Consider the following 27,351-nt stretch of genomic DNA (forward strand, 5'->3'; position numbering starts at 1 on the left):
TGTAAAAATCAGAAGCAATGAATATTGCACTTATGAAATATTGTTCTTCCCTATATTCACAGCATATAAGTATTCAATACATTTTGCAACACTCACATGTGTCTAAATAAAAAAAAAACAGGGTCCTCATTCTTCTTTTCCCAATGAATAGATGGAGGAAGAAGAGACAGAAAGGCTGGACAACTTGCTTAGGACATAGAAAAATAAATGCAAGTTGATTGATTACTGAGAAGGTGATTCACCACATTCTCAGTCCAATTATCTTAATTGCCTTCAAATTCCTAATTAAAGTAAAATCATGTAAGGGAGATAAAAATCTAACATACAACAACATGGAAAATGTAAAAGTCATTTGCAGTTTCTCTAATACCTTACTGGTTCCTTAATTCCATCCACAGGTCTCAACCTCTGCTGACAATGGGCTGGAATCTTTAAAAAAAAAAACAACACAAAAAAACTACAAAACTCCCCAGGTGATTTTCATGAGTAGCAACATTAAAACTCCTGAGACAAATCAGATTTAGACTTCTCATTAAAGCAAGGCAGTAAAAAGCAAGGAGCCACAAAAAAAATTTGATAAACCATGGCCCAAAGTTTTTCAAATCAATATTGAATGGTTGAATACATGCAGGCCAACATTTAATAAATTAAAAGTAAAAATATGCACATAGGTTTTGTCAGAACAGAATTTACATAACACACCAGACTGACAAATTCTCTTCAACTTTTTAGAATGCTAAATTGGTATATATTTGAAATATATATATATATTTTAAATTGATTTCAGAGAGGAAGAGACAGAAACATCGATGAGAGAGAATCATTGACTGGATCCCTCCTGCAAGCCCCCTACTGAGGACTGAACCTGCAACCCAGGTATATACCCTGACTGGGAATCTAACCGTGACCTCCTGGCTCATAAGTCCACACTCAACTACTGAGCCGCTCAACTACTGAGCCATGCCCGTCGGGCTAAATTGGTATCTTGACATCAAGTTGATGAGCTACAAGCACTGAAAAATGTGCCATATACCTAATGCATTTAAAACATGTAATAAACTGACAGTATATTGTGAACTGTTTAAGCAGCACAGGGTGAAAAGAGACTATCTTTGTCTTTAGTCCACGTCCTGAATGAGTGCTCCCTGCTCTTTAGGATGCACTTTTTAGGGAAGATTCTGACTCAGCGGGTCTAAGACTACATCTCTAACAAGTGACAGTGATGCTGCTGGTAAGTAGACCACATTTTGAGCAGCAACTTGATTACTGGTTGCAAAATTAACCAGTTGGTCTACAATATGGTTATGACTAGGTTCCAGGAAATAAGTGTCAATACAATTTATTCCTAGAAAAAGGTGGGAGGCGAGTGGCGAGGGGGTTGGATAGGAGAAGGAGCAAGTGAAGACTGAAATACTTATCTGGTCTAGCAGTGTTAAATACTTATCTGGTCACACCTCAGTTCATTGCACTTCACAGGAGTTGCGTGTTTTACAAATGGAAGGCAAGACCTTCCACCTGCACAATGATTACGGCTTGCTTTATTGCGGTGGTCTGGAATCAAACCCACAATGTCTCCTAGGACCTAGGTAAATCTGTAGTATTACTTGCCCCAACCCAGTGGCTGTCAAGGTTGACAGAATGTAAACTCCATTAGAGAAAATGTTATTTTCAGCTTACTACAGCATTCTTATGGAACTCAATAAATGTATTAAATAAATGAATGAATGAGTATGTACAACCTGTATTTATGTCACAACCCAAAAACGTTTGGGAAGGGGACTATATTTGTACATATAGATATCTGGCACAATAGACTGACCCACTTATTATAGTCCATTTTGTCCAAAAAAAAATAATAATTTTCCAGACTAACACTTCCAATTTTAAAGTCCAAGCTTCCCACACCCTTATGTTTAACATCTTTTTAGCTCTTTGAACACAGTAAAGAGAGGTGGAAGCACAGGGAGAAGGATTCAGAAAAAAAAAGGGGGGGAAGAAAGGGACAAACAGTTCAGTTCAAGTGACGTAACATCTTAGGTTGTCAGGAGTTCCAGGTTCTTACCTAGGATGGTGGCAGGGTTTGGGTTCGGGCTTTTATTGGTTTTGTTACTGTCCAGGGTCACTCGTGAAGGAGGATCTGGTTTTGGGAACTCAGACTAGAGAGGCAGCAGGCTCTGAAACCAACCTTCAGAAGCTCTGGACACTCATGCTCCGGGTAACTTTCTCTACCCAGCGTCTCCCCACGCGACTGGGAACGCTGCCGCCGCCCCAGCAAACACCGTCTGGGCAGCCGCGCTGTGGGCTTGAAGCCACCGCCAGGACTTAAGATGGCGGCGAAACCCTGGTCCATGAGCCTGGGTATCGCGAGGAATCTGCCCAAAAGAAACATGGCCTCCGCTCTTGATCTCGCGGCTTTCAGGAACAGACCACAACAAAAACGGCGGCAAAGGCTGGCTCTTTAGAGCCAGGGACTGCTGTGAATGATTGGCAGGTGATGAATCACGGTCACCTACACCGCTGGATAGCGGAAGTGATTGGGGGGGAAAAAAAAGGGGGGACATTTCTATGGTAGAGTGTTTCTTGGCCCCGGACCCTCAAGGATGGAAAGATTCTTCGGAATCTTCGATTGGGGAAGGTTATAGAGAAGACAGGTTTGAAAGCAAAGGTGGCTTTTACAATGCGGGATACACTTTAAAATAAGCATAAACATAATTTCCTTAGAATGGTAGAGGGGTAAAAGTTCTGGTAAACTGAAAAGCAACACTCGCAACTTCTCTAAAGCCCCCCATAGGACGGGATGAGGGTCGAAGCGGCTGCACTGCGCATGCCCGCTCTCCAACCCAATCCACAGAAATGGTGATTAAGTCCTTTTCTCCTGGTTTTCAAGGCGGCCGTACAAGAAGGCGGGCAATTGGCTCTGAACGACAGAATCGGGAGCTTCGTGATTGGTCAAACCAGGGAGGCCTGGGGGCCACTGAGAATCGTTTACTACTTTTTTTTATTCATTCAGTAAGTGCCTCTTAACCACGCGCCCTAAAGAAGGTGCTGTGCCAATTTGGTACGATATTTAAATTTTCCAATTTCAACAATTTGCTGAGATTGATGCTGAATAAGCCACGCCCCTTGAGAGTGCCGCTAATAAGCCCGCCCCCCATTCTTTCCGGCCAAGGCCACGGCTTTCTTGGCTGAGAACTTCACTAAAACCCGGAGAGAGGAATACCCGGGGGGGGGGGGGGGGCGGGGCGGAGTAATCGCAGAGCTGCGCATGCTCCAGCTCCCGGCGCGGGGCGCGGGTTGCCAGGACCGGTGGCTGCTTCCGTGTGAGGCTCGGCCTCTGGGGCCGGCTGGTGGCGGCGGCCCAGCGAGGCGCGGCGGCTGGTGGGCAGGTGAGAGCAGCGCTGGAATCTTAAGTGGAAAAGCCAGCTTTCTACCTGGCGGAAGAGGGGGGCGGGGGGCTGATAGGTGCCTCCTCCCCGCTCTCCGAAAGGTGACCTCCCGGAAGGATATTTGGGGGCGGGGATAAGGAGGGAGCTGGCTCCTCAGAAAGCTCCAGACCTCCCTTTAAAAAAGCTAGGGGCAGTCCATACTCGTCGGTGCAGGAATGTGGGTGGGAGGCGTGTTCCAGTGTCCTGGGAGAGTTCCCGGTGTAGAGAGCCTCCTCAGCCTCCCGTCTGCATGGCCCAGTGCACTAGATGGAGAAGGCGTTCCAGTGGAAGCACCCATTGCACCTGCGCTGCCACCTTCTCGCTGGACCCTGTGACCCGGCGGCCCCTCTTTCGCTGGGACGGCGCTGTAAGCCTGTGTCTACCTGGGAGGTAGAAGTGGACGTCAAAACTGTGGTACAGCGAGCGTGGCGGTGCCAACCGTGTGAAAGCAGGAGCAGGACTCACGGCGCTTTGAGGTTACAGGGATGGAAATCTGTTCGAGGTGGAGACTGCCTGAGGTCCGGTTCTTCTTTCCCTCAGAGGGGACCATGCCTCAAATCCTGTTACTGTTTTTCAGAGGCTCTCAATACTGGCAGTTCCATTCATTCATTAACATTGCCAGTTTATCTGTAATATAGGGTGCCACCCAAAATGTTTACACACACTTTGAATAATGATAAAGGCAGTGTGTACTAAAATGTAAAATGCATTTCATTTTCAAAGTTGAACTATCACTGTTACAGTGTGTATACATTTTGGGGGGACACCCTGTATATATAGATTATGTAATATATATGTACACTATATAATTTACATATACTTACTATATACACTGAGTGACCAGATTATTATGATCTCTGAACACATAATAATCTGGCCACTCAGTATACATACATACATACATACATATTTATTATTTATTTATTTATTTATTTGAGGCCCGGTGCGTGAATTCGTGCATGGGTGGGGTCCAGCCAGCCCGGCCAGGGGGAGGGAACTTGGGCGGTTGGCCAGCCTGCCTGCTGGTCGAACTCCTGGTCGAGGGGACAATTGGCATATTAGCCCTTTTATTATATAGGATATACACTGAGTGGCCAGATTATTATGCATTCAGAGATCATAACAATCTGGCCACTCAGTGTATATAATGCTGAGTTAGCAGATACAGCAGTGACCAAGACAGGCATGGTCCCTGACCACGTGGAGCTTATATTCTAGTGATGGGAAAAGAAACAATCAACAAGCCCATTGATAAGTGAACCAGATATTTGCAGGTTCTCTTAGGTTGGGTTGCCTAGGAAGCAGGCTCTCCGGAGACTTGAGGGCAGGACGTTTATTAGGAAGGGCTTCTGGATCATTAGGAAGAAAGCAAGCAGGATGGGGTGGATGGGAAAAGGTGAGCTGCAGTGCAGTCCCTAGGAAGGCCAGTCACACAGGAACACTGGTGCTGGGTTGGCCCTTCAAAGTTGTCCCAAGTTGGAGGGAAGGGCTACGGCTTTCTACCCCTGAGTTGATTGGATAGTGATTGCCCTGGAAAGGGGGCATAACTTCAGGTCTCTTTACTCTTTAGCCTAGTCCCGTGGTCGTCGAACTGCGGCTCTCGAGCCACATGCGGCTCTTTGGCCCCTTGAGTGTGGCTCTTCCACAAAATACCACGGCCTGGGCGAGTCTATTTTGAAGAAGTTGTGTTAGAAGAAGTTTAAGTTTAAAAAATTTGGCTCTCAAAAGAAATTTCAATAGTTTTGTACTGTTGATAATTGGCTCTGTTGACGAATGAGTTTGCCGACCACTGGCCTAGTGAATCCTGGAGGAGGACTGAGCACTGAGGGCTACCTCGGCACTCCAAGAAGCCAGGGAAGTGTCTCTTTCCTAAGGGGATCAGGGTGGCACGTCACAGCATTCACCACAAAGGTCGAGCTTTGAAGGTAATAGTGAGATGTGCTAGAGAGTAATGGAGGTGCGGAGGGAAAAGCTTTAGAGGGGGTCTCAGAGAAAGGTTCTCTGAGTAGGTAACATCTGAGATTCTCTCTCTCTCTCTCTCTCTCTCTCTCTCTCTCTCTCTCTCTCTCTCTCTCTCTTTTTAATCCTCACCCAAGGATATTTTTTTCATTGATTCCTAGAGAGAGTGGAAGGGTGGGAGGAGGGGAAGGGGGAGAGAGAGAAACATGGATTGATTGCCTCCCACACATGTCCCTACCGGGGTTGGGGAACTTGCAACCTAACCTAAGTACATGCCCTTGACCAGGAATTGAACCTGTGACCCTTTGGTCTGTGGGCCAATGCTCTAACTACTGAACCAAACTGTCCAGGGCTAAGTGGGTAACATCTGAACTAACAGCTGAAGTACCAGAATGAGCCACCTTGTGTAGAACAAAGGGAACAAGACTCTGCTTCCCGCTATGCACTGAGAATGTAGCAGAGAAACAAAACAAATGATTGCTGCCTTCTGTTACAGTGGGTGGCAGTTACCACTTTTTATAGTTATTGACTCCCTGCTGTAAAGATGGAGTAAGGAAAAACAGATTGGGACTAATTCAGAGGAAGATAGAGAAGATGAGAAGTAGAGTTTTCAAAAGTTAGTCAATTTGGTAAAGACTTTTAATCTACATAGTATTTTTCTTCTATACAGCACTTAATTGTGTCTTATTAGGATTGTGCCTTTCTTTTCTCAAACCTGTATTATCTGAGGACGGGAACCATGCCTTATTCATCTTGGTAGTCTCTTTTCCCCTCCCCCCAGTCTATAATGTCTTGCTAACACCTAATAGACACTAAGTAAACATTTGAATAAAATTAATCTCATGCATATTTGAAGTGAAAATCAAGTCCCTAAATGATACAAACACTGTAAATATGACTGTACTTGGATCTGTCTTTAAAGTATTCCCCAGTTTTATAAGTTATAACTAAATATTAATTGAAATATTAAAAGATACAATAGCTTTAGTCAAACAGGAATCTCCAGAGGTACCTATTTTTATATATGATTTGTATTGAAGGTAATATATTTCCAATAATAATAATAGCTGCCATGTATTTAATACTTCCCACATAATAGACACAGTACTAATAAATACACAAGTATATATGTAGTAGTCTTCATTGTGTAGCCCTATATTACAGATTATAAGATTGTGGCAGCAAAGAAGTAATTTGCCCAAGATCATAACTAATTTGTGATGGAGATTAGAACCTGATTCCCTTCATTACTCAAAGCTTCATTACACTAGGACTCGCATATTTAATCAGTAGGCAGCTTTAACTTTATCAAGGTTTACCAGAGAAACAAATATGAAATTATTCACCATCTTTGCTGTGCCCTTAAGTTTTCCTGTTTCCTTCACAATTAGCTTTCCTGGCTCTCACTTTAGAAGCTTGTGTCTTGTCTTTCCTATAACATTGTGGAATCTGATTATAGATCCACCTCACGCTAATCAAAAGAGCCTCAAAGACCTCAGAACCTCTCTCTTGAGAATCTGGGTATTTTTATTGACATCTAGACTAAGTGAAACTGTGCAGAGAAGTGCGCCTCCTTCATGGGGACCACTTCCCTTAGCCATTTCAGTCCTCTCCTGTTCTTGCTGCACTCCTGGTTGACCCCAGTAATATTTTTTAATAATAATAATAGATACCATTCACTGAGTTCAGACTAAGTGCCACATATTGTGCTAACTGCACAACAACCTCATGATTAGGAAATCATTCTCATTTTACAGATGCTGGAACTGAGGCATAGTGAGGTTAAGTGGACTCAACCAAGGTCACACAGCCAGCTGTGGAGTGGTAAAGTAGAGGTTGAAAGCCCAGGCGGCAGGATTCCACAACTCATTTTAACCACCACAGGACAATGCATTCTTACTAAAATGTTTGGTTGTGCCTTACCTTCTGATGCTGGTATGCAGGAACTAGATCCTGATGGGCGTTTTATGCTGTACTAAGAAATTTAGAGTACACTTTCTAGTCAGAAATGTCACTGAAGGCCTTTAAGCAAAGCAGAAACACAATCACATTTGCTTAGGGGGTTTTTTGCAAGATAGCCATGTTAATAGTGTGGAGAGTGGATTAGTGGGGAGTAGACTTAAAGCAATGGTTCTCAAACTTCAGCTTCAGAATTACCTAGAGAATTGGTTAAAACACAGATTACTGGACCCCACCCTAGAGTTTCTGATTGAGTAGGTCAGGGGCAGCCCAAGAATTTGTATTTCTAATTAAGTCCCCGGCTGATGCTACTGGTGAGGGGACCACATTTTGAGAACCATTGGACTAGAATTAGCCAGGAGGTCATGTGAGGTAATGAGGACTGTGGCTGTGGGGAGAAGTTACATAAAAGAAATGCCATGTCAAGTGACAGGACTGTGTGACTGACTGGATGAGCAGTATAAGGAAAAGGGTAGAGTTCACTTTATCCAGATTTCTGAATTGAATGGCCTGGTAGGTAATGCCTTTTTTAAAAAAACAAAACAGGGAATGCAGATTAAATAGCAGTTTGGAAAGAAAAGAGATTCATTTTTACATAAGATGAATTTAGACTGTTGGCACAGTTAGGTAAAGGTGAACAGTAGCAGTTGGAGATGAGAATCTATAAGCTGGAGCTGAAGATGCAGAAGTCATTAGTGGATGTGTGATAGTAGAAGCTTTGGGACTACCCAGGAAACCAGAACACAGGGACAAGACTACCAAGGACAGATCTTTAATAAAGGTGAATAGGTAAATGGAAACCAAGGGGCCATTAAAGGAGACTGAAACAGAATAGACTAGAATCTCAAGTACTTAAAGGGTTTCAAGAATACATCAAAATGCTTAGATCAAATAAGGGGAGAGATTGGTGATCTTTACAGTCAGTAATTTCCATGGAGAATAAAATGAAAGCAGATTACTTGGTTTTGAAGATAGAAGTAGGAAGTGACTCTGGAAAAAAATGCATTATTTGAAAGGAATCAGAATCTGTAATAGCTGGAAGCGAGACTGATAAAAGGCAGCTGTTAGGGAGTTTGTGCTTGGTTCTTTTCAGTGGAGAAAAATGGTCAGGATTTGCAGAGGAGGAAGACCCATTAGCAGTGGGAGGTGAGGGCAACAAGAGAGAATGGAGGAGTTAAAATCTGTAGACAGAGGAGAAAGTGGCACTGACTGGAGCATAGGTAGAATAACAGGTTCTTCCTCTGACACAGCGAGGAAGGAAGTTAAGATGAGAGCTGAGATGGATCAGTTTTTTTCTTAATCTATTTTATTGATTTTTTACAGAGAGGAAGGGAGAGGGATAGAGAGTTAGAAACATCAATGAGAGAGAAACATTGATCAGCTGCCTCCTGCACACTCCCTACTGGGAATGTGCCCGCAACCAAGGTACATGCCCTTGACCGGAATCGAACCTGGGACCCTTGAGTCCGCAGGCCGACGCTCTATCCACTGAGCCACACCGGTTAGGGCATGGATCAGTTTTTACGTGTGGGGACAGGAAGTTGAGGTTGCCAGTACCTAGTAGCCACAATTTCCTCTGGCGGCTGATAGGCTGGTTATCTGCAGAAACAAAGGTGAAGAGTACAATGGAAATCTCAAAAATGACAAATACAGAAATTAGCCCTTTAGAGAGTCAGAGCTGACCAGGGGTACATAAAGTCCCTGCTGTAGCATTATGGGCCCAGTCAGCTGCACATTTAATCTGGAAGAGTCTGGATATCTGCATGATACCCACTCCTTTCCCCCACCAACCCCAGCATCCAATAGCAGCTAGGTATAAAAACAGTGAAGGGATGGAAAGATTCTCATCAACTCTATAAACTCTAAAAACTATATAAAGAACACTTCAAACTTTTTGATAAGCCACGGGCTGCCAGCAAACTGATTTTCTCTTCCTCATTTGCTCTTCGTTCACATTTTGGATTGCCAACTATTAGTAAAGCTCCCATATAAAATTCATGATGCTATCAGTATATTGTTTTAAATACATTGATTACACGGTAATGGAGGAGGGGGATAGCAGAGACCATAAAATACGTATGCATAACTGTTTTGACCTATACTGTACTCTGTGACTACTCCCGACCCACTTCTGACTAGGCTGTGCTGTCAATAGCCCAGCTACTGAGTGTAGGTCAAGCTGACCATGAATGGTGGGGTGGGGAAGGTGGTTGGATTTTACTGAATGTAAACTTTAGAATTCAGGTATGATCCATTTAGTTCATCAGGAGTTGACAGTAATGTTTTTGGTGTGTGTGTTTGTAGAAGACCAGAAAAGTTCTGCAAAACTGTATTTTTGGTGATGTAGTTAGGGAAGGAAGGAAACTTGTTCTCTAGCATGTCAGTTGAATAGACATGAGAAAATATGCAGTCCTTTCTAATGTGTACACACACAAAAAAAATTGAGGATAAAAAGAACTATGTTTAGCATCATCGATTGAAATTCAGGAATGAAGAATTCATAAATACCTAAAGTAAACATTGTCGTTGTAAAAGAAAGGCATACAATTTCAATAAACAGCTATCACAATCACAAGAGCTGGGTTAATTAATTGTTTAACAGTCTGTCTGGTGTCTTCTTCATAATTAAAGAACATTGAGTGGAAGTTTTTAAAAATAATTAGTTTTTCAAATACTTGAAGCAGAGCAGCAATGAAGACATAAAAAAAGAATCTGACAATGTGTCCAAAAGACCAGCAGATGGCGCCCAGCAAACCCAGTAGGCAACAGACCCTTTTACAGAGTATTTCCTGCATCCAGGTTGTTGTAAACCTAATTTAGTAATGCTAATAGCAACACGTGGTGGTTTTACTTGACATAATGCTACATAGAAAGAATAATCTGATAGTTAAGGTCAGGCTGTTCAGGATTTTTTAGGAAGCTTAGTTGCCTTTTTGCCTTTCACCTTACTGTGCAGTGCTATCACCAAAAACAAAAAAACAAAACCTTCGTTTAGCTTGGAATGTAACAAGTTGGAGAAAGCCTGTCAGAGCCTTAGTAGTAGAAATTGAGGAGACAATAATCTCTGTAATACAAATTAGGGGGAGGGAAAGTTGCCATTGTAGACACAGTAATGCCTTAACTTTAGAGAGTATTCGTGGTCAGAAGCATATGTCTCAGTGTTTTCCTTTCTTGGCCTTTATATGTACTCAGAAAGATCACAGTATTTTAATGAGGAGATATAACAAGCTTCTCCCCATTCTGTTCATTAATCTGGTGCTATTCTGAATTAAGAATTAAGCTAAAGAAAACTGAACTGAAATTAGTCCAGCTAATCGCAACTATTAGTAAGTCCCAGATGTATGTTTGGAGGATAATAGACTCTTTTGCCCTCTCATTTTGGACAAAGTGGCACAAGATTGCAGTTAACCTCTTATATACTGGACATAAGAATGAAAAGAACAAACCAGGCTTAATGCACTGCACTTCTCTTCACAAGTATGCATCATGCACTTAGAATTTTCTTCTCGTCCATCATCAGGCACTGGAAATTCTAATTGACTCTTACTGCCAAAACTGATTCTGAACTTTTGAAAGTTGCCTAATAGAGTATCAGCTATAACCTTTAGGACTCTGAAATCTAAGTCGAATGCCACAGTTAACTGACATTTATCTTGCAATCAATCATTTAGTATTTCCTCATTTCTAAAGTCTCATATTATTGCTAGGAAAATAAAAAATATTGAAAACTTTTGAATAATGCAAGGTATATTTTTTAAAGAAGAGTATAAGCATAATCTGTGTTAGATTGCCTCTAACATTTTCTAAACGAAGTGCATTTCAGTGTATAAAACCATAAATATTTTTCTATTTTACTTATCTAAAAATCCCTAATTTCATTTGTTTTGGTGCTCTCCATCTTCCTTAAAGAGTCCCATACCTTCTGTTTTTGTTTGTTTAGGAGTGTGTTGAAAGAAGATTCAGGAAAGAGAAGGAAAGGGGAGTGGCAGATACACTACAGGAGGGTAAGAAGGAAAAATTATCTTCCTGCTGCCAATTCTGTTGCTACTTTACTCTAAGAAAAGCTCAATGAATGAACAACAAGCACTAACTTACGTTAGGGAGCACACGTCATTGCTCATCAAACCTGATCATATTGAGCACATTCTTGAGAAATGTTTGTTTCAGACTCAGGAATCTCTGGTGCCCATAAAATAGTTCCATATCACTTGGAATGACTTGCTAAGTGTTTTGAGGGAAAGACCATCTCAAGATAAATTTTATAGGGTGTCCCCAAAAAATGTATACACAAACTTGGAATAATTATTAAGTCAGTGTTTATTAAAATACATTTTATTTTCAAAATTGAGCTACCAGCTACTAAAGTGTATATACATTTTGGGGGGGACACCGTAACTTAATTTTCCATTCCCACATTGGGTTTTCCAGTTTCTTTGATGCTCTGCATCATGAAACTTTGCAAAAGTCAGAGTTTTAAAAATAAATTGTAAGTTTATTTGAAAAATTAGTTGTTAAAAAATCTGGTTGGTTCTTACATTAGCCTGAGAAGCAACATATAGAGTCTGTGAGCCTGGGCTCAGGAGTGTTTACAAAAATTATTACCACCATAACATATTTAGAAATAAAACATTGAAAAAAATCTCAAATGTCTATCAATCAGTGACCTGTCAAATTAGGATATCTCCAAACAATCAAAAGCTTACAGCTGTTAAAAATCAGAATGAAGATTTATGTTCTTGGGGGTAGAAAAGATTACAAAACAGCGTGTATAATATATTTTTGTTAAAACCAAAAAGATTATAGATGAGTTTAGCTTTCTTTTCCTATTCCTATATTTTCTAACTTTAAAAAGTAAGTCTGTAATATATTTATTAGAAAAGGGCAGTGATGCTAATGTTCATTTTGAAAAATCTCACAGAAGAATTGAAAAGTGAAAAGGAGTTAAATCAAAATTATATCCCCAAAATGTATTTAAAAGCTCCATAAGAGGATATGACTAAAACAAGGAACATATTATCTCACTGACTACATTAAATGTCAGATTTCAAACCTTTATTGTCTTTTTCTTAAAACTAACAGTGCCTTATTTAGTCAAGTCTATTGTGTCTAGCCCTGGGAAGTTGGTTACTTAAGCAATAGAATACATGTAATGTACTGGAAAGCTATTAAGTGAAGAAAACAAAATAAAGACTACTTTCTCATTTTAAGAGTGCTAGTTCCATCTTGCTTGGTGGAGATGGACTGTTATGGTGTGAAGACCCTAAAAGTACTTTGTAAAGTAAACCTTATCATCCTGATCCTAATCATTTTCTAAGACTCTCAAAGGAAAACAGAATACTTGTCAGAAAATAATTACCAGCTCTCTCACCCCCATTAGCCAAATCAATATGTGAGATATGGAGAATTTGAGGAAATAGTGGCATGTAGGTGCTGAGTATGCATTTAAGTAATTAATCATTAAATCAGTCCATCATTTATTAACCAGAAAGTGCTGTTACTGGGCCTTAGTGATATTTGGCAAATAATGAGTTTTCAACCAAAATAGGTACTGATTCCCAGGCTTTCCTAAACCTAAATCCTGAAAAAGAGGTATAGATCATTAAGTTATTCTAATGAATAAGAAGAATAAACTCTTAAGCACAATATAAATAAAATGGAATGCCTCCTTTGTCCTTAACCCATGGATGACCCAGAGATTCATTGAGCACAGGAAAATAATTTGAGACTCTTCTCCAGGAAGGTTCAGAGTACATCACATTCCTGGGATTTACATGGAGAGAATAGTACCACTTTCCCAGACATTGCTGTTTAATTTGTTCTGGATTTTAGTTATTGAGTTATCCCAACTTTATTATTATAGCCTTTTAACCAACTCACTCTTTTCTATAAGCTATTTCCTGAAAGTTTATAATTCCAGATAAAGCTGAATAATAGTATGTTAGTGATCATGGAGAAGTAAATGGTGAATAGCAGAAATGCTATCTGTTACAAGTACTGTGACTCAATAGCCTCATGTTGAGAGTGACATGTTAAAGTCACCTTAGGTATTGAAAGACTAGGTATGAATGACAATCTCTTCTAAATCTTTAATTCCAGGTATTTTGTGGACAAAAATGCCACATGTCATTCTACACAAACCAGTTGACTTTGGTGCAGCACCTGTCTGTCCTTCCTTTCCTCTAGGAAGTAACCCTTAGAATACTTCTCCCCTCATTATTTCAAACTAGAGGCCTGATGCACAAAGATTCATGCAAGAATGGGCCTTCCTTCCCCCGGCTGCCGGCACTGGCTTCCCTCTGGCACCCAGGACCCGGGCTGCTTTGCTCCTGCCGCTCCCAGGCATCCGGGACCCCAGGCTGCTTTGCTCCGGCTGCCGCCGCCGCCACCCACGGGACCCGGGCTGAGGTGGTCAATGCCACCTCATGGCGACCAGTCATTTAGTCGTTTTGGTCATGACGCCTCTTAGCCTTTTATTATTATGATCACCCAGTGCCTCCCCCAGTTGTATTATTTATCCTCAAACATCAAGTGCTCCAAAGGCTTTTACATAGTGGCTTCAATGAAATGTAATCATGACATAGTTATTTGTGATTAACTTTCTCCAAAAATAGGACATAAGCATGTTAATAAAAGGTATGGTCTCTAAAGGTTGCACAAAGTGTGAAGGATACCAAAGTACTTTAGAAAAGGAAAAGGCCATCCCAGCCAGCATGGTTCAGTGGTTGAGTGTCAACCTATGAACCAGGAGGTCACAGTTCAATTCCTGGTTAGGGCACATGCCAAGGTTGCAGGCATGATCCCCAGTGTGGAGCATGAAGGAGGCAGCTGATCAATAATTCTCATCATTGATGTTTCTATCTCTCTCTCTCTGAAATAAATAAAACTATATTAAAAAAAACAAAGAAGAAGAAAAGGAAAAGGCCATAAAATACTTTCAGTTACAAAGTAGGCTATGTTTTCTCCATCTAATAGTTTAAGTTTAGCAACGAAGTCTTTATAAAATGTGAATTTGGACCTTGGGGAGAAATGGTTTCTAATGGTGGAAATAATATATGTACATAGACATTAACTCCTAAGTTTTCGGTTTATTTTTAATATATGTGCACAGAACACAAAGATAGTTCAGTTATTTAGCTCATTGGTGTTATATTTTATAATCTGGATTAAAGGGAATAAGTAAAAATTGTGTTCAGACATTTTTCTAATGGCATTCATACAAAATTACTACTATAAGAGATTTCATGATACTGAAATTTATATACATGCAATTGAACCTAATTCTTGATATATCCCATAGATGATCAAGCATTCCTTATTGTTCTGTGCTCAGAAAAGAACTTAGAAAGTGGGTCCCTTCACATCATCCCAAGTTTCTAAGCTGATCACTAAAGCCTAATGAGTGTCTCTGAAACAGAGTGGTATAAGGAGTCTTTCAAGGTTGTCTAGACTCAAGTTCCCAAACCCAACAGATTATCAGAAACAGACTACTGGCCTCACGCCACACTCCAAATCAAAGGCAGGCAGGAAAAAATCTCTTTTAAATACTAACAAGCTTTGTAACCACAAGCAATTTACTAACCCCAGTTACTTCCTGTAAACTTGAGTTAACAGTAACCCCTGTAGGATAGAGTTATTAGTAATAAAGGTAGACCATCTAAAATGCAGTGGTTCTGCATGTAAATGTGGAAATGGTATTAATTCATCCTAATTCATAGAGTGCAAGCCATAATTTTTTGGCTACAGTTGGAATCCACGAATGACTATCCCAGTCTCAGTTGAAACACCATCACTTACATCCTGTCAGAATGCAGAATCTAAACTTTTATTGCATACGTAAGGAAATTATATAAAGAAAATTATGTCCATGCATGAATGACTCAAAAGATTCATATAACTTTTCCAACAGGTAATGATGCTCCTTTACAATTGTTGACTAAAAGTGTAGTAATGCTTTTTAGGCTTCCCAAACCTAATTTTCTGCTATCCTTTTAGGTCTATAACATATCTCAAAAGTTAATTAACATTGCAGTATATTGTAACTAAAAACGTTTTAATAGTCCGCTTTTATTAGAGTACAATATTCTGCTTGTGGTGGTTTATAGATATAATTTGAAGGAATGTTTTTGTTGGTTCGCTTTTAACTCTTAACCTTTCCTTAGGTTCACTGATGCTGAAGTACTATGAGCGTTCAGAGCTTCTGGAGAGACTACAAAGTTCTGATTGTTATGGTACCTTTAATTGGGTTCATACACTTGGGGTGGCACAAAATCAAAAGCAGCCCTATATTCCAGGTACCTAACAAGGACAACGTTCCTGTGCCAGATAGTCTGGCACTTGCAAGCCCTCCGAAGGACCACGTCCAAAAGAAATAACAGGGTTGCATTCTTCAGGTAAGTCGATTTAATCTGTAACCGAATAGTATGTTCCAACCAATGGTGTGTTCCAACAATGGGCAACATTATCTTTTAAAAAGTATAGAGTTTGTCAAAAAGAGCCTAAATTGATAAGTTACCTGTTTATTTTATTATCCACCGGCAAAATATTATTCTATATTTGCTTCTAGAAAAGTTTCTCCCAGAGACTTTTGACACTTACCTGGCAATTCATTTAGATGAAAAGAGAAAGGGCAGTCAGTCCATTACTTGTCCTGACCTTTTCTCTAGCAGTGTCACCAGGATCATGAAAAGAGCAGTTGTCTTCTTGCCATAAATCCATTCCAGAATATACAAAATCTATAACTTGTAAAAGGTTCTTTTCTTTATTATTATTATTTTGTTTTTTCCCAAGACAAAACTAATTGTATTCATTCCTTAGTATCTAATGTTTTTGCTTCAAAATAAGTTGTTCTTTTGAGAGTCAACAACACTTTCAATGATTTCTTTCCATTTTATAAAGATATTAACAGCCAAAAGATCTGATTACTGGTCTCACTACCACAAGACTGTTGATGTAGCTGCTAACTTCATTCCACTGAAATTCTATAGTACATATCACCATTATGTACTGAAAATACTTTTACTGGAGAAATCATTTTATTGATCAAAATTTCTGTTGTGATGTGTGTGTGTGTGTGTGTGTGTGTGTGTGTTGTGTGTTGTTGTTGTTGTTGTTGTTGTTGTTGTAACATGCAAATTAATGTATGGAAGTCACTTCACTAAGGTTTCTTTTAAATTTATTTCACAGATATTGCAGACTCTAAACTAACCATTGAAATACTTAAGTACCTTAGCTGTTCCTGGCATAGGATGAACATAGATTTTTTTTTCCTCTCCTCATGCAGTAATAGAAAAAAAGGACTGTAACTTTATCACAGGGAGAAAGCTGGCCATCATTGTCTTTACTTTATTTGGGCCTAGTTGCCATGGTTACAGCCTTTAACTAAATTGGGAGGCGTGGTAAACAAATTAACACTCCACATTAATATTCTTTCATTCTCTTCACCTCTTCTTTGCACATCTTCACATTAACCTTTTTGGTCTGTGCTCAGAACTTCGATGAGTTTTATTTATGCTAAATACTGTTCAAGTGGTTAGCATAGTTAGCATATTCCTGAAAATAACTAATAATTGGCTGAACCTTCCTTCAAAGCACCAAACCTCAACAGATAAGGTCCCAGGGCCTGCGATTTTTATTTAAAGTGTCCAGATTTTATGCCTCACAGCACACTACTTATTGCCTTGTTAATGAAACTGGTACACTTGGAATATAAAAACATTTTACAGCATTTAGAGTCTTTGAGATTGAATTGCAAATCAGAGCCTATTTTTCTCTGTGATCTAGCACATTTTCTGGTTTTTGTGCTTATTGTAATTAACCAAAGTTTTGAGAAGGATTAGTTGTAGGACATTAAAACTGAAAATCACTGATTGATAGGGTAAAACTACAGAAAATTAGCTCTGACTATAGTCAGATATGTAAAACATGGTTTGTTCTTTGATTCAATATGTTGTGCAGACTTATACAGCTAAACATAGGCTATACAGTGGAGTCTCTGCAGTAGGAATACTAACAGTTACCTTGTCTTCATAATTATATACAAGCAAGATTTGATATAAATAAATGTACTTCAATTGAGACCTAAGGTTTGCAAGCAAACTAAAGTTATAGAAAAAAAAAACACAACACACCACATAAAATCTTGATATAACAGAGTAAGTACATTTGGGGCTTTTTTAAGATTCAGAGATCAAGTTCTATGAGTTTTATAATGTAGCTTTTTTCTTTTAGAAACACGTCATATTCAAATTACTGTAAACTTTCTAGGTGTATTGTTGTGCCTTCCAAAATCATTGAAATGTCAGCACTTTTTTTCTCAGAGGGTTTCATTGAAGAATAAAGGAGTGGATGTTTAGTCTAAGTCAGTGATGGGCAACCTTTTGAGCTTGGTGTGTCAGACTTCGCCAAAAAACTGAGCATAACTCGGGTAGTGTGTCACTTTGAGGAAAAAACATTATTTCACAAATGTTTCATCCTCAGGAGCAGCAAATGTTTCATCCTCAGCATGTGGCCGCGTGTCATCAGAAATGGCTACATAGGTTCGCCATCACTGGTCTAAGTTGATTTACATCTTTCATGTTCTAGAGCCTTGTGCCAGTTGGTAATTTCTTTCTCTAAAGAAGGAACAGAGTTTAAAATAAATGATTAAACTATAGTCTATAAAGTGTTTTGGAATCATTTCTTTAAAACGCTTTACTTTTATTTCCTATAGAAAGAAGCTTTGAATCTGAGCTTGATATTGAAAGAAGAAATGAAAACTACCAGTTGGATTAGGAAGAACTGGCTTCTTGTTGCTGGCGTTTCTTTCATAGGTGTCCATCTTGGGACATACGTTATACAGTGGGCTGCAAAACAATCTGTAAAATCTCAGTCCGGAAACAAACAAAAGAGTATCAAAGAATGAAGTAAAATAAAATTTGAAATTACTATGTCATTAAATCATTTCATGCTGATTAGCTTCATAAACATGAAGCTATTTAATTCTATAACCACAATGCATATCATTCTTGAAGAATACTTTTCTAAAATGTTAAAATAAATAGAAAGCTATGGTTAACAAAATAAAAGCTGTCTTCACAAATTACCGCCTGAAGTGAGATGTCTCGTTTAGAAGCTAAAAAGCCATCACTGTGTAAAAGTGAACCACTAACAAGTGAGAGAGTCAGGGCCACGCTTTCTGCCTTGAAAGGAATCATGGCCTCGTGCTATGGCCCTTCAGGTAGGCTGAAGCAGCTGCACAACGGCCTTGGAGGCTCTGTGTGCACCACCTCACAGTCGTTAGCCCTGCTCGCTAACCTTCCCGTCACTCACCCCATTTTAAAGATCCTGACAACTTCCGTGCGGAACCATGTGTCATGCTTCAGTGACTGTGGCCTATTCACAGCCATTCTTTGCTGCAACCTGATTGAAAATGTTCAGAGACTAGGCTTGACACCCACCACTGTCATTAAATTAAATAAGCATCTTTTGAGCCTCTGCACCAGTTACCTCAAGTCGGAGGTCTGTGGTTGTCGAATCCCAGTCGACTTTAGTAGTACTCAGATCCTTCTCTGTTTGGTACGCAGTGTATTAACAAGTAAACCTGCCTGTATGCTCACCAGGAAGGAAGTAGACCACATCAGTACTCTGATTCTGAGAGCGTTTTTGCTTACAATTCCAGAAAACGCCGGAGACCACATCATTTTAGGAAATAGTATAATTGTACCTTTAAAATGTCAAAGAGTTGTAGACTCTACTGTGTTACCTGGAATACTTATTGAAATGTCAGAAGTTCGATTGATGAAGATACTGCCTATCAAAAAGTCAGATTCCCTCAAGGTGGCACTCTTTCGTGTGTCTTTATCTGGAGACCTTTCCGATACTGGAGAAGGAAGTGTGGTGGTCAATTATGGGGTTTCTCTTGAAAATGCAGTTCTGGACCAGTTACTTAACCTAGGAAGGCAGCTAGTTAGTGATCACGTAGATCTTGTCTTGTGCCAAAAAGTTATACACCCTTCTCTGAAACAGTTTCTCGGTGTGCATCGTGTTCTTGCCATAGACAGAGTTGGAGCAGCTCTGATGGAACCCCTGAGAAAAGTGACAGGTAAAAACACTCAGCTTTTGTCCTTGACAGTAAATAAATCATACTTTTGGGGGGCAGATATATTTCTGATGTGTGTCACTGTTAACATCTTGAAAAACTAGAAGCTGCCAATCTCACAGCATATATTAGTACCATTTCTGGCAGCAAACGTTTCTGAAGAAGATCCTATATTGTTCACTTATTAAAGATTGAGTGATTATGGTTATTTTCTATGTATTGCCCAGCTCTAAAATATACTGCAGAGTCTGTTAAAGTCTAAAACTTAACTGTCAAATATTTTACAGATTATTGGGAAGAGTAACACCCTCAATCATAAGATCTTTCACAGTTTACACAAAATTCTGTTTGAGTTTTACAAAGCTCTTAAGTCGCATTATAATTCAGAAGGTAATTTTGCAGCTAAAATATTCCTTTTTTTTCACTCTTATGTAACTCCAGCAAACAACTGTACTGCCTAAATAGTGGTTCCTAATTAAGTATGTATGTGTGTGTGTGTGTTCTAGCTTTAAATATTTCCAGCTGAGATCCTTGAAAGCCAGGATCATCTTTTACTTTTAGAGCTTACAGCAGGTCTGGTACACAGTAGGTGTTCTAAAATGTTTGTTGAATTGACTATAATATAGTAACTTGCAGAATTATAATGGAAAAATTCACTGTATTTCACAAACTCAGTAAATTCAAAGTAGATGGAAGGTTGACATTTACTTACTAGAGCCAAAGAAAAATGACAAACTGTAAGTTCCTGATATGAGCCACTTTTTATATATTTCTTCAACTGCATTAGCAATCTGTCAGAAAGATGGTCATTTTATTCTGATTGATTGTATTTTTTAAGTCATTAGATAAACCATTGTTAAAGTTCACTGGTTTTTCTCTTAAAGTCGTCAAAAAGGAGAACTATGTATGTCAAGTATTGAATACATAACATCTCTGGGTTACTACCCTACCTTTGTAAGACTGTCAAATGATTGTCAAAGAGGAAATTTTTAAATAATGGAAATAGTTCTCTGGAGCTCATTGTTGATATGAGTCAAACTCATATACTTAAATATTTGCTGTATTTTCATGAATAGGTAATTTCCAGTTATGAATATTAGGTATTACAGATTATTTAGTCAGTATGAAGCATTTTCCCACAAAAACAATATCATAAGTAGGCAATGAGTTTCCACATCAGCCCAAAATTGTTATTTATTCCATATGCAATTAGAACATAGTATTAATAGCCAGAGCTTTAGTGTTAGATCTTGGGATAAGAGACTTTTTGAGACAGGTGAAATATATTTTGGGCCTAATTTATCTTCCAGGATATATCTAGGTTAACATTACCTCCTTTCTCCCCCTATGTAGCTATTTACATAAAATCCCTCTTTATTGATGATCTGGGTTAAATAGTGGAAATATTATGCATGAGCAGATAATGGAGTTACTGTGCATGGGTGATGTGTGTGAAGCTTGTTATGGCTTACAGAGCATTTTTAACATTGGGTTTATTTGTGAAGTAGATATTATTCCCATTTTTACTCATATGGGCAAGCCCACCCTGAAAAGTGGCATGAGTGACTTACTCCACCTCCAGTGGAGTAAGCAATAAAGCCAAATCCTTTCACTATTGATTCTCTGTTGTGTCTAACGTGAGAAATTATACAAGATGAAGGTTTTTTATTTTTCCCATAAGTTTTTTTTTAATATAATTCAAATATCCCTTATTCTTTGAGGCTTCAGAAGTGATGAAGAAAGGATATTCAAGGAGTTAAATTACTCAGTGATTATTTTCTGGGTTCTTATAAATTTTTTGAGGTGGAAGTGTTATAGACACTATTGTTTTAACCCTGTTGGTTTGAAAGAGGAAACTGACCCAAAGGAGTACGTTGCTCAATTTTAGTAATGTTAAGATTTTAAACTTGAATTGTTATTTCTTATAGAAGTTTGATGTCATTTCTTTTCTTACATAACTTCCACTACATTTTAGAGATTTTGGAAAACTTCCAGTCATCTTAACTTCTCATTCTATTTTTATTAATTTTTGTTTTGTAAAATCTTACTTGTGCAGGAGGGCATGCAAAATGATATATCCAAGAATAACAAAATGAAATTAGAATGTTACATTTTATTTTGGCATAATTTAGGTAGCTATCTATAATAATAAAAGGGGAATATGCTAATTAGACTGGACATCTTCCATACATCATTCCTGATGTCCTTCCACATGAAGTTGGGGCTGGAGGGAAGCCAGCCTGGGTCCTGGGTGCTGGAGGAAAGCCGGTGCCAGCAGCCGGGGGAAGGAAGGCCTACTCTTGCACAAATTTTCGTGCATAGGGCCTCTAGTTTACATATAAAGAGCTGAAAAAAAAAAAAAATCCTGTATGTTCACTAAATAGTGCCCCAAACAGCTATTTGGATGGGTTAATTTATGTGATTTAAGGTGAAAATAATTGTGTCTTTTAAAAATAATAGCCTATGCATTCGCTTCACCCTATTCCAGAGTAGTGGGGTTCTTAATTTTGGATCTCTAATCTGTGAATAGACCTCCAGAGCTTCTGGATTCCCAGAAAATATACACAACATTTTGTGTCCCTGTTTCTAGAGAATACAACAAAGCTTCTAAAATATTTTCAAAGAAGTCAGTGAACTAAAAGAACCTCTGCTTTACTACATTTGTATATCATTTTAATAGCAGAATATTGCTTATTTCATGAGTTTAAGAAGATACATCTTGTTCTTTATTCTCTATGTCATAATTTAAATGACATGCTTATGGGGCTTACATTGGCTAGGAAAAAATGTTATAATTTTAAATGATTGTACTAGTATACTCCATTTTCACTCATATATTTTGTGTTTTCAATAGGAACACAGCCTATTGGTTCCCTCGGCTCAGTCTCTCCTAGTAGTTATGGAAGTGTGAAAGATCTGTGCACTGAAAAATTTGGCTTCAAATGGTTTTTTCATCTTATTCCTAATGAAGCAACTGTCTGCAGCTTGCTTCTCTGCAATAGAAATGGCACTGCCTGGGATGAGTTGAAGGTAGGTAATGAACTTTGACTTCCATATCTAGGGGCTGAGGCAGGAATTAAATAGTTATTCAGAAAGGTATAATGTCACATTGGTGAGCAAGGTTTCCCCCCGCCCCCATAACTTCCCTAGGTGGTATAGAAAGCAAAAACAACAAAAAGTGAGAGAATTAAAGTCACAAGTAGACACTACAGTCAACCTGGAATATGTTACCATTTATTATTTCTAGTATTTGCAAATAATCTAAAGGTCCTTAACATATGAACTTTTCATAAGAAATTAACTTGAATTATATACTCTTTAATGCTAAATATGTATGAATAATTCACTTAGATACTGTGTTCTCTAGTAATACCCATCATCCACCTCTTAATAGAGTTTGTTCTCTACCAGCAATAACACATGTAACTTTTTAAAAAACTATATTTTTATTGATCTTAGAGAGGAAGAGAGAGAGAGAGAGAAACATCTATGATGAGAGAGAATTATTGATTGGCTGCCTCCTGCACGCCCCACACTGGGGATCGAGCCCACAGCCCAGGCATGTGTCCCTGACCGGAATTGAACCTGAGACCCTTCAGTCCATAGGCCAACACTCTATCCACTGAGCCAAATCAGCTAGGGCCACATGCAACTTTTATATAAGGAAAGTGATAACGTGTGGTATTGGTCACAAGCTTGAAGATTCATGTATGCTCAAGGTTATATACCCTTGATAAATATTAAAGGTCTCTGTGTTTGTTTGTTTTATTACTGCTGGGTTGCAGCTATATTATCATTTCCATAGCAACTTGAATTAAGTTTTACTAGTATATCAGCTATTTATTTAGACTAAAATAATTTTTTAGTAAAAGTACTAACAAACCTTGCTGACCCAGCTACTTTGAGGCCATTCATTTGTGAATCTCAATTTGCAGAGCTAAGTATATATGAAAGATGATATTAATCTGGCCGTGAAACCAAACATTTGGCTAAGTTCTTTTTTAATCTCTATTCTTAGTTAAACCTAAAATGTATTCATCACATTATAACCTTGGAAGTACCGATTTTATTCTTTTGCAATTAAAATCAGGCTCTTTGAATTTACTATTTAAGTTGCCTTGAGAACATGGCTATATTTCTTTGTGTATCTGATGTCACTGTCTGATTCTGGTTATTTCGTTGTCTTGTAGCTCACTTGTCAAACAGCACTGCATGTTTTGCAGTTAACAATCAAGGAACCATGTGTCTTGTTGGGAGGTGGCTGTACTGAAACTCACTTGGCAGCCTACATCAGACACAAGGTAAGTTCGATAGTCCTTCTCAGATTATCTGTTTTCAGCAGTATTCATTTTATGAGATGATAAGCCAAATCTGAATACCCTGGAGCCTTTACTGCTTAATTTCTCTACAACCCAAGTCAGATATTGTATTGGAAAACACTTGAGGAAAATAACACTTGCAAATATAAGATAATACCTTTATCACAATGATTATTATTAATATAACCCATTACCAAATGATCACATTCTTTGAGTATGGTCTAAATATTGCATGTTGAAATAAGCATTCTGTTAATGGGAGTTGTCATATCAGGGATCTCAGCTGCTGTGGTACAATAGTAATTGATATTCACAAGGAAAGTGTTAAGATTCTACAAAATACTTCAATACTTTCTGGATCATCAAGAAAAGACTTAATTAATTTTATTTTTTAAAGCATTCCAAATATTAAATTCTATTATATTTTTTAAATTGGTATCCATTTATGATATGTACTAGAGGCCCGGTGCACAGATTCGTCCAGGGCATGTCCGGCCTGTCTCTCCCAGTCCCGATCAGCTGGATCCCAGCAGCAAGCTAACCTACTGGTCAGAGCGTTTGCCCTCCTGTTGGTCAGTGCGTGTCATAGCGACTGGTTGAATCGTCGAACAAACGGTCGGACACTTAGCATATTAGGCTTTTATTATATAGGATTACTTCTATCAAGAAGAATTTTTTCATTAATCTAGGAAACCATTTCCTAACAACAGATAAATTTAGTGCATAATAGTTCTAATTATTTCATAAATACTGACCTTTATTTGAAAGTGGATACAAACAGATATGTGCTTTTTAGTTATTTGCAGCTGATTCTTTGTTTAGTCAGGAGTGTTATCAAGAGGCTGCAGAGCTTCTAGGGGCTGGAGAGAATATAAATGTTTTTTATAGACATGCCTCACCCTGCTTCCTTACATAATTTAAAATCTATGTGATGATAAAGCCATTCATGAAAAGTTATCAGAATATCTATTATGAAAAACAAAATCAGTTCCCATCTATAAATGCTGAATGGATAATAATATAGTCTGAAAATGGGACTGAGTAAACTAGAAAAAGTTTTTTGGAGGAGGAAGGTATCTTAAATAGGATTTTGAAGAAACAATACAGCATTGAAAATATAGGCGCCATTGCTGGTGTGGTTCACTCAGTTGGTTGGCGCATCATCCCAAGCACTGAAGGGTCTTAGGTTCAGTTTCTGGTCAGGGTACATACTTAGGTTGCGGGTTTGATCACTGGTGGTGGCTGCTCTGGGAGGAAACCGATTCATGTTTCTCTCTCACATCGGTATTTCTTTCTTTCTCTCTCTCTCTCCCCCTCTCTCTTATTCCCTCTCTAAAATCAATAAAGAACATATTTTTTAAGGTTTTAAAAAAAAGAAAATATGGGAATAAATATTCTTAGAGATGATCTCATCTGGTTCAAACCTCCTGGATTAAAAAAATATATATATATGTAGTCTCTGATTTTAAGTAGTTAGGATATAAATTTTTACTAATCATTCAGTTATTAGTTTGCTGGTTATTATTTTTTGTTCTATCGTGGAATTTCTAGGATAAACTATTTAGGGTGGTGGAATCAAAGAAACAATTTAAAGTCATATTAATTTTTATTAATTTAAAGAGAAAGAATATCTTCAAACATTGATGTAAAAATTGCATATATTCCTAAATGATCTTTGTCTTAGTAATATATGTGTTCTCATTTTATTTATTTTATTTTTTATATATTTTTATTGATTTTAGAGAGGAAAGGAGAGGAATAGAGAGATAAAAACATCAATGATGAGAGAGAATCATTGACCGGCCGCCTCCTGCATGCCCTCTACTAGGGATTGAGCCCACAACCCAGGCATGTTCTCTTGGCCGGAATCAAACCCGGGACCCTTCAGTCCGCAGGCCGACACTCTTATCCACTGAGCCAAACCAGCGAGGGCTGTGTGTTCTCATTTTAAACAAATCTCAAACATTTTGCCAAATATAAATAAGTACTTTATTTAGACATAGTCTTCAGCAACTTCTTCCTGTGTATAAAGGCCTATAATACAAGCATTATGCCTTGTTTTTCATATATTAAGTAGGCACTACTGGGCAGCCATTCAGAATACATTGATTATGGAGTTTATTCTGATTCATTCATTCTGATAACATGACTGGTAGCATACATTTTTATTATAAACAATCAGGTGAAGGCATTATTGCCTGGCCAGCAGACTCATATATGCCCATTAGCATTGTGCCAAACCCCTAAGTAAATTGAAAGTAAGTAGTAACTTTATGAATAAGGGTTGAAGCAAGCATTCTGTTTTTCAGAAACATATTTATAGCACTAATTGCTCTGTATGTGTTTTTAATTGTTTAATTACTCTTTAGACTTTTAATGATCCAGAAAGCATTCTCAAAGATGGTGGATGTACTCCAACAGAACTTCAACTAATTACTGAAGCATTTTGCAGTGCACTAGAATCTCTCACTGGCTCTTTAGAACATGATGGAGGTGAAATTCTCACTGACATGAAGTATGGACACTTTTGGTCCGTTCAGGCAGATTCTCCCTCTGTTGTTAACTGGCCAGATTTGCTTACAAGATGTGGCTGCGGATTACACAATAGCCAGGAAGAACTCAGCTGGTCTTTCTTAAGGACTGCTCGGCATCCTTTTGCACCACTACCATGCCTTCCCCATGAAGCTGTGGGCTCAGCCAACAACCTGACCTTGGACTGTTTCACTGCTAAGCTCAGTGGCCTACAAGTGGCTGTGGAGACAGCCAATTTGATTTTGGATCTTTCATATGTCATTGAAGATAAAAACTGATATAAGGGAATAGCATGTTTATGTTACAAAAAACAGACAAACTAGTCAGTTGTTAATTAAGAAATACTGATTGTATTTGTTCTCTCTGAATTTTTGGATAGATGATTCACAAAATTATAGATTTATTTATATAAGGAAAAAAGGTATGATTCTTGAATAGAAATACCACAGAATAATAAAAATGTGAAGCATTATTAAAGATATTGCAGTTATCTTAAGGATTCCACAGATACCACTGTATGTTGCTCTAAATTTTTGCTGTTGTTATTTTGATATCATTCTAAGAATATACAGAAATAAAAAATTCCTAATCCTAATCTATGCCTTAGTTTGTATATAATTATTATAGATATTTTCAGTTAAAATTAGATTCCAAAATATCACAAAGCATCCAGTACATATTGCTCAATCAGAAGAATTACTCAAACTGTACATTTAGCAAAATTTCAGTGTTCTTTATATGAGACTATATTTATTCTGTGTTTAAGTAATTGATGTAGAACCTGATCTACCAGCAACTGCTCATTTTTATCACACTTCTTCATTTTTGTTATTTTGAGAAAATGTGTGATTAGGAAAAAATAGATTTATATAGTAACTAAACAGCATAGTGGAAAGTTATTTCTCTAGTTTAGACAGTAATGCAAAAAAGAAACTAGAACAGCTTTTGTACTCAATTTAGAGACACTGATGTTTCACCAAGGAATGTAATTTGATTTTTATGCAAATGCAAGGTGTATTGATAAATTGAAGAAGAAATGCAGAATCCAACTAGAGGAATAAGTGTGGAGCTGTAAGAGATG

General features: G+C 38.3%; 4 protein-coding genes across 5 annotated transcripts in view; 3 read left to right on the forward strand and 1 right to left on the reverse strand.

Moving 5' to 3' along the window:
* Window positions 1-2,243, reverse strand: part of SLX4IP (SLX4 interacting protein) — a 196,624-nt gene extending 194,381 nt beyond the window's left edge. Inside the window, exon 1 of the mRNA XM_008141281.3 lies at window positions 2,063-2,243. The gene's annotated coding sequence lies outside the window, so the exon portion shown is untranslated. The remainder of the gene's footprint in view (window positions 1-2,062) is intronic.
* A 1,013-nt stretch (window positions 2,244-3,256) lies between these two features.
* On the forward strand, window positions 3,257-15,733 carry LOC129150897 (uncharacterized). 2 transcript variants are annotated; one of them, XM_054724103.1, is made up of 3 exons: window positions 3,258-3,386; window positions 11,284-11,347; window positions 15,503-15,733. In XM_054724103.1, exon 3 carries the CDS (start codon window positions 15,524-15,526, stop codon window positions 15,713-15,715), a length of 192 nt encoding a protein of 63 aa, XP_054580078.1. In that variant the 5' UTR covers window positions 3,258-3,386; window positions 11,284-11,347; window positions 15,503-15,523; the 3' UTR covers window positions 15,716-15,733. The 2 variants fall into 2 exon arrangements, with proteins under 2 accessions (XP_054580079.1, XP_054580078.1); XM_054724104.1 differs by lacking the exon at window positions 11,284-11,347 and having other exon boundaries at window positions 3,257-3,386.
* A 2,357-nt stretch (window positions 15,734-18,090) lies between these two features.
* Window positions 18,091-22,338, forward strand: LOC129150899 (uncharacterized). The gene is made up of 2 exons (XM_054724105.1): window positions 18,091-18,244; window positions 22,274-22,338. The coding sequence occupies exon 1, from the start codon at window positions 18,091-18,093 to the stop codon at window positions 18,241-18,243; it is 153 nt and encodes a 50-aa protein (XP_054580080.1). The 3' UTR covers window position 18,244; window positions 22,274-22,338.
* MKKS (MKKS centrosomal shuttling protein) lies at window positions 18,251-26,865 on the forward strand. The gene is made up of 4 exons (XM_028144781.2): window positions 18,251-19,422; window positions 22,274-22,449; window positions 23,610-23,720; window positions 26,108-26,865. Exons 1-4 carry the CDS (start codon window positions 18,438-18,440, stop codon window positions 26,546-26,548), a joined length of 1,713 nt encoding a protein of 570 aa, XP_028000582.2. The 5' UTR covers window positions 18,251-18,437; the 3' UTR covers window positions 26,549-26,865.
* The last annotated feature ends 486 nt before the right edge of the window (window positions 26,866-27,351 follow it).

The sequence above is a fragment of the Eptesicus fuscus genome, chromosome 12, assembly GCF_027574615.1.
Source record: "Eptesicus fuscus isolate TK198812 chromosome 12, DD_ASM_mEF_20220401, whole genome shotgun sequence".
NCBI classification, from domain to species: Eukaryota; Metazoa; Chordata; class Mammalia; order Chiroptera; family Vespertilionidae; genus Eptesicus; species Eptesicus fuscus.